This window comes from Zonotrichia leucophrys, chromosome 8 (genome assembly GCF_028769735.1).
Source record: "Zonotrichia leucophrys gambelii isolate GWCS_2022_RI chromosome 8, RI_Zleu_2.0, whole genome shotgun sequence".
Taxonomy (NCBI): Eukaryota; Metazoa; Chordata; class Aves; order Passeriformes; family Passerellidae; genus Zonotrichia; species Zonotrichia leucophrys.
In genome coordinates this window covers 24,428,605-24,435,328 of record NC_088178.1, presented here as the reverse complement: position 1 = coordinate 24,435,328, position 6,724 = coordinate 24,428,605, and the positions used below count along the sequence as shown (strand labels likewise).

At 59.4% G+C, this 6,724-nt stretch overlaps 1 protein-coding gene and 1 long non-coding RNA gene across 2 annotated transcripts; one reads left to right on the top strand and one right to left on the bottom strand.

Annotated features, from left to right (window-relative positions):
- On the bottom strand, positions 1-2,527 carry LOC135451101 (uncharacterized). The gene is made up of 3 exons (XR_010441218.1): positions 2,422-2,527; positions 2,223-2,318; positions 1-2,030 (listed from the first exon to the last, which is right to left on the bottom strand). It is a non-coding gene; the product is annotated as an uncharacterized LOC135451101 (long non-coding RNA).
- A 271-nt stretch (positions 2,528-2,798) lies between these two features.
- Positions 2,799-6,133, top strand: DMRTA2 (DMRT like family A2). Its single transcript, XM_064720372.1, has 2 exons — positions 2,799-4,362; positions 4,537-6,133. Exons 1-2 carry the CDS (start codon positions 3,870-3,872, stop codon positions 5,415-5,417), a joined length of 1,374 nt encoding a protein of 457 aa, XP_064576442.1. The 5' UTR covers positions 2,799-3,869; the 3' UTR covers positions 5,418-6,133.
- The last annotated feature ends 591 nt before the right edge of the window (positions 6,134-6,724 follow it).

The following is a 6,724-nucleotide window of genomic DNA, read 5'->3' as shown; positions in this document are numbered from 1 at the left end:
TGTACAAGAAGATTTTATTGTGCCTCGTCAAACAGAAATGAATTGCAGTAGGAGAGAAGGGAAGAAGAAGGGAGGGGTGGTGGGAGAGCAGCATCCACCTCGCCGCTGCCTCCCGTCCGTTCTCACACACTCGCTGGGCTCCGGCAGCCGGGACGGAGCTGGAGAGAGCCCCGAGCCCACGGCGAGTCCCGGCCGCGCCTCTGCTGCTCCGGGCGAGCTCCCAGCTCAGGGGGGCTTGGTTTGAATAAATCTGTGAAACGTGCGCATTTTCACGCATGTTTCACAGCGAAAGTTTTCAAAGGAAAATACGGACAGGGAGAAATTATTATTATTATTATTGTTAAAATGTCAAACCGGTGAGAAGCGTGATGCCGGGCTCTCCTTTTCTAAACGCACCGCGTAAGAGAAGAGCAACACAGGAATGGCTGGGTCCCGGTTGGAAGCGGCCCCTCCAGCCGCTTTCCTCCCGGAGAGCGGCAAGGCAGAGTCCCGCTGAGCCCGGAGCAGGGTGCCGAGCCCGAGGAGAGGCCTCGGCTGCGGGTCAGGAGCGAGCCCGGCCGGGAGCGGCGCTGCCCGGGAGCGGCGGCTTCGCCTCCGGGCGCTGCCGGGGCTGCTGCGGGCCCGGGGGATGGGAAACCGCCCAGAGACCCTGAAACCGGGGGAGATTCGGACAAATGTCCTCAGGACTTGCTAAGCCCCGCAGTTGCGTTACACATTCTTGCAATTTTAAAATTTTTATTTAAGAAACCGTTTTTGCTGCGATGTCGGATTGACAGTGAGTGTAACGTTTAAAACCAGCGCATGGCCAAGTGTTTTGGACGGGGGGGTGTCCTCTGCTGGCTTTGGGCGAGCAGCAGAAACAGGCACTGGGCGTTTTGGTGCCCGGCTCTGGGACAGCGCAGCCCAACTCTGCGTGTCACAGTGAGCGGGGCAGGAGCCCAGGAAACGGCCTGGGCACGGAGATGCTGCACCTTGCGTGCTCCGACTTCATCACCGCCTTTTGCGATGTTACTGAAAGCCTGAGGCTCTCAACAGAAACCACCGCGTTTCACTGGCTGATTACTGACCCACTCTTGGGCTGGTTGGTTTTTTTTGGTTGTGTTTTTTGGTTTTTGTTTGTCTTTTTTGTTTTTGTTTTGTTTTTGTTTTTTGTTTTTGGGTTTTTTTCTCCCATGGTTATTTCCAAACTAGATAGTTTTCAACCGCCATAAACGGAAAGGATAACGCAGACCTTTAATTGAAGTCAGAGCTGGAAGACAAGGGAGTGGGGGAAATCTGCGTAACCCGTCCTGTGTTGTTGTTGTTGGTGCGCTGCCTCGGGGAGCAAAGGGAAGGTATTTGCCAAAAAAACCCTCATAGCAACCCCAAACAAAACTGCCAGGAAAAAGGGAGAACATTTTATCCACGTTAAACAAACATAAAGCAATACTTTAAATGTTTCTTATTAGCTCTGATCGAGTTCTACGAATTCCCAATTAAATCAGATGGTTTAAGTAATACTCCCCGGAGAATAAAATTAGTGGTTGCGAATAAAATTAATTCGGATATTTTGACTTGGCTTCTGTAATAAATAAAGGTGTTATAACACCTAAATCACGAGGAGCGGGCAGCAGCTGCGCCCGCAGAAAATCGGGGAGGAAAGAGCTCATTTCGGGTCCAAAAAAAAAAAAATTAAAAGAAAAAAAGAAAGAAGACGGATGTAAGTGTAACAAAAATATTGAAAATTTGGAGGGCTCTGCAATTGCGCTTTTCGCATCCATGGAAGGAGAGTGCCCAAGGAGAGTGCGTGTCCTGCAGTGTGCTGCCCCCCGGTCCCCAGCGCGCCGAGGGAGCCCCGGGCAGCGCCGGCACCCCCGAGCAGCTCCGGGGCTTTCCCCGCTCCCGGCTCGGGGCCCGCAGCACCCGGGGCACCACCCGGGCCCGCACCGGGAACGGGTCCCGTTACCGGCGGGGCTGCGCAGGTGGGGATGCTGAGCGGAGGGAGGAGGCCCCGAACACCGGCAGAGGGGTCCCGCTACGGGCAAACACTCCTGTGAAAAACAAAACTTTAGAAAGTGCCGAGGAGCACGGAGATCCCTCGTGGGAAAGAGAGGGAGAGCCCTGGGGAAAGCAGAGCGCGTTATTTCCCACCGAGCGCTGCCTCCTCCCGCTGCCCGCCAAGGTGACGTCAAACCCGGGCGGCCGATGCTAAAACAAAAGCTCCGGGGTTAATATACAGTTACCAGCCCGCAGCCTCCTCCTCCTCCTCCAAAATCAGTCCCTCGGGTGTATTGTCCCCGCGGGGAAGGCGCCTGTTGAACATGTAGTCACGCAAACAGCTGGCAGGAGAAAGGAAGAACGAACTTTACTTTCTGGGGAGCGAGGGGCGGGCAGGGCTCCCCCAGCATAAAGCGCAGAGAAAAGATGGAAAATCATACTCACCTCGGGCTTTTCCTGCTGCGGCAGCGCTCGGACATTCACCTGTGTGGAGAGAGAGGGAGAGGGGAGAGAAAGGAAAAAAGGAAGGAGGGAAAGGAGGGAAAGGAGGGAAAGGAGGGAAAGGAAGGAAGGAAGGAAGGAAGGAAGGAAGGAAGGAAGGAAGGAAGGAAGGAAGGAAGGAAGGAGGGAAGGAAGGAAGGAAGGAAGGAAGGAAGGAAGGAAGGAAGGAAGGAAGGAAGGAAGGAAGAGAGGCGTCGTTACGTACTATCATAAAACAAAATCTCCAAGGGGAGGAGAGAGACCACAAATTGAATTGTCACCTTGCCCAGCATATTCCCCCCTCCCCTTACGACAAGTAACACCCAGGGAAAACACCCCAAGCGCTTGGCAAGTGCCGTTACCAATGCACTAGAAGCCAAGCTCGGTACGAGCGGGCCGGCCGGGGGTGCCGGGGCTCCAGGCGCGCCCCCGCTGTCCCCGCGCTGCCCCCGGGCGCTCCCGGCGCTCCGCGGGCGCGGCGGGCGCGGCGCGGCCAATCAGCGCGGCGCGCGCGGGCCCTGGCCAATGGCAGGCGCCACATTGTTGTCCAATGTTGCCTAATGGCAACGCGGGCCGCAACAATAGCGCGAGTGGCAGCGCGAGTGGCGGCGCGGGTGGCGGCGGGCGGGCAGCGCTCCGCTCCCTCCGCTCCTTCTGCTCCGCTCCTCTCCGCTCTGCTCCGCTCCGCCAGGCCCGCGCCGCCTCCCGGGGGGCTCCGCGCCCGGCCCGGCCCGACTGCCGCCCCGGGCTCGCCGCGGCTCCTCCGCCCATCTGCGGAGGTGCTGCTCGGGAGACGGGGCGATTTTTTATTTTTATTTTTCCCGCTATTCTCTGCTGGATTTTAGCCTCGCGAGGGATCCTGTCGTTGAAGGTGCCGGATTGTTCTTTGGAGGGACGCCGCTAAGTCTGTGGCCGCAGTTGCAGGGGGACGGGGGAGCGGAGCTTAGCGGGCAGCTCGGGTGGCACCGGGGCGCCGCGGGGAGCGGCGAGCCCGTGAGCGCGGACGGGAGAGCTCGGCTCTGAGCCTGGCGCGATGAACTTGGTGCTGCCCCGCCAGAGGCGCACGGAGAGCAAGGAGGCGAGAGTGATCTAAGTTTTCTCGGATTTTCTTGTGTTAGCTTTGCTTTTCCGGCGCGGAGGGGAGGAGGGCGCGGAACGGCTCCCGACGGGCCCCTCCTCACTTGAACCCCGCCGCGGGGGGACGGGGGCGTCGGGCGAGGCGAGGGGACAGGCGCCGGGGTTTGCATGCCCGCTCCCGGGGCTCTGCGCGCCCCCCGCTCGTGATTGCGCTTGAAGGCGACGGGAGCCTCTCCGCGCCCGATCGCGGGTGCGGCGCAGGGGCTCCCCCGCCCCGCGTCGCTTTGGGGGAGGCCGGGGAGGGGGGGCCGCTCTCCCGGGGCGGGCTGGCCGGGATGGAGCTGCGCTCGGAGCTGCCCAGCGTGCCCGCCGCGCCCCCCCCGGTGCCCCCCAGCTCGGTGGCGGCCGCGGCGGCGGCGGCGGCGGCCACGCTGCCGGTGAGCGTGGCCGGGAGCTTGCTGCGGGCGCCGCCGCTGCTGCTGCGGGCGGCCGAGAAGTACCCGCGGACGCCCAAGTGCGCCCGGTGCCGCAACCACGGCGTGGTGTCGGCGCTGAAGGGCCACAAGCGGTACTGCCGCTGGAAGGACTGCATGTGCGCCAAGTGCACCCTGATCGCCGAGCGGCAGCGCGTCATGGCCGCTCAGGTGGCGCTGCGCCGGCAGCAGGCGCAGGAGGAGAACGAGGCCCGGGAGCTGCAGCTGCTCTACGGCACGGCCGAGGGGCTGGCGCTGGCGGCCGCCAACGGCATCATCCCGCCCCGGCCCGCCTACGAGGTGTTCGGCTCCGTCTGCGCCGGGACCGGCGGCGAGGGAGGCGCCGGCGCCTCAGGTAAGGCCGCGCTGCGAGCCCTCGGAGCGGGGGTGATGGGGGGACGGGGCCTGCAGAGGCGGCGGGACACGAGCGGGGCGCGGAGCTGCGGGCGGGGGTCCCGCCGACGGCCGGGGCGCTCCGCGGGGCAGCCCCACTGACGGTGTCTCTTCCTTCTGCCCCCCCGGCCCGCAGAGTCCAAGATGCAGAAGTTCGAGCTGTTCCCCAAGACGCTGCTGCCGAGCCGCGCCGTCACCCCGCAGCAGGCGGGCGGGAAGCCTCTCTCCCCGGACGGCGAGTCCGTGCCCGGCACCTCCTCCCCAGACGCTCGCCACGGCTCGGGCTCGGAGAACGGGGACGGCGAGTCCTTCCTGAGCTCCCCCGTCTCCAAGGGCCCGAAGGAGGGGGAGGAGAGCCCGGGCTCCATCAGCCCGCTGGGCTCGGACTCGGGCTCAGAGGCGGACAAGGACGAGCAGGACCCGTCGCCCTCGGCCGGCGGCCGGCAGCGGACTCCCATCGACATCCTGACGCGCGTCTTCCCGGCGCACAAGCGCAGCGTGCTGGAGCTGGTGCTGCAGGGCTGCGGCGGGGACGTGGTACAGGCCATCGAGCAGATCCTCAACAATCGCGGCCCGGAGAAGGGCCCTGAGGAGGGCTGGGCCCGGGACGGCGCCTTGCAGGGCCTGCCGCCCACCCCCGCCGCCGCCGCCGCCGCCCACCACCGGCCCCTGATCGCGGGCGCCATGGCCCCGGCCATCGGCACGCTGGGCAGCCGCTCCGCCTTCTCCCCGCTGCAGCCCAACGCCACGCACTTCGGGGCCGAGGCCGGCGCCTACCCGCTGGGCACGCACCTGGGACTGAACCCGCTGCGCCTCGCCTACTCGGCGCACAGCCGGGGACTGGCCTTCATGACCCCCTACTCCACGGCCGGGCTGATGCCCACGCTGGGGTTCCGGCCGCCCGTGGACTACGCCTTCAGCGACCTGATGCGGGAGCGCTCGGCCGTGCACAAGGAGCAGGTGTACTCCGGAGGGCTCTACGGGCCCATGGTCAACAACACCCCCGAGAAGCAATAGCGGCTTCCTAAAGCTCGTCTGTGTAGAGGTAGCTAGGTAGGCGCGGGTGGACGGACACGGGGGTTTGCTCTCTCTCTCCCCCGTGCAGGCGAGGGTTGCGTGCGGAGCCCGGCGCGGACAGGCGTAGGTGTGTTAAGGTGATCGAGGTGCACTTTCATTGTCCAGACATGAGTCGCTCTTTGTTGCTTATGGCCATAAGCATGGATATCCTCGGCGCGTCGTGGGGTGGGCACACACGCGAGCGCCCTTTCCCACAAACACATACATATATATATATATGTATACTAGCAAGTGTATAATGTTATAAAATGGAAATCTAAGTTATTAATGTAACTCGTAGGTGAACTCGGTATTAACGTTAAGCTAAAGGTTAGGCAGCGCATTGTAATACTTACCAGGCATATAGATGAAACATTGTCAAATTGAAAACCTTTTCCTTCCCGCCCCCAGAAACGTTGCGGTCTGTATATAACATTGGAAAGTAGATATATTTGTAACTGTCCGTAGGACCCTGGCGCCAATGGTGTATGATGGTTTAATAAGCCTCCTTCATTTGTGATCTGCAAGAAAATTGCTTTCTTGTTCCGATGTAGCAAACTTCTTGCTGTTTCTAACAGGTAATTCTGTGTTTCCATTTCATAGAAATAAATGTTATTTTCTATTAAAAAAAAAAATCGGTCTTATGAATGGCAAGTGGTATTTTATGAGATGATGGAAGTGTGTTTTGGGAAGTTCATTTGACAAGTGCATTCAATATTTAAAGGAGTTTATGCAAATAGTACAAACATGTTTACTACATTTTTATCATGGTCAAACTAGATATTCTTCAGATAAATTTATAAATAAAAACGAAGCGTACAAGCAAGACCAAATTCCTTATCAACTGAAATTGTCAAATACGTTTATTTCTGCTTCTGGTCTTTTTCTTATTTATGCCTGCAGAAAAAAATCCCCAACAAACCTACACAGGTATAAATTGAAGCAGGATTTCTTACTTCGGTATCTTGACGTTTTTTGTCATAGTTAGGAAATTTGGAAGTGTTGCAAAGAGAAGCCTGGTTAAAGCAGATCTCACCTTGCCACCCGCGGGTTGTGTAGCAGCAGTAAGGTTTTACCCCTCGTATCTGAAATCGGATTATGCCTTTCCGTTGCTTTTGTGTCAAAATAAGCAAAGGGATCTATAATAATGACGTTTTTTCAGAATGTAGATGTGTATTTGCGGCAGAGGTGGATGAGTTAAGATCAGTGCAGGGAAGGTTTCAGAGCTGTTTTCGGAGCTGTGTGTCCTTCACCCTCATCCGAGGGTA

What these genes read in the sequence shown, in the direction of transcription:
- DMRTA2 (XM_064720372.1), top strand. Translation starts at nt 3,870, where the DNA reads ATGGAGCTGCGCTCGGAGCTGCCCAGCGTGCCCGCCGCGCCCCCCCCG. An exon ending in GGGAGGCGCCGGCGCCTCAG is followed by an intron (nt 4,363 to 4,536) that starts GTAAGGCCGCGC and finishes CCCGGCCCGCAG; the next exon opens with AGTCCAAGATGCAGAAGTTC.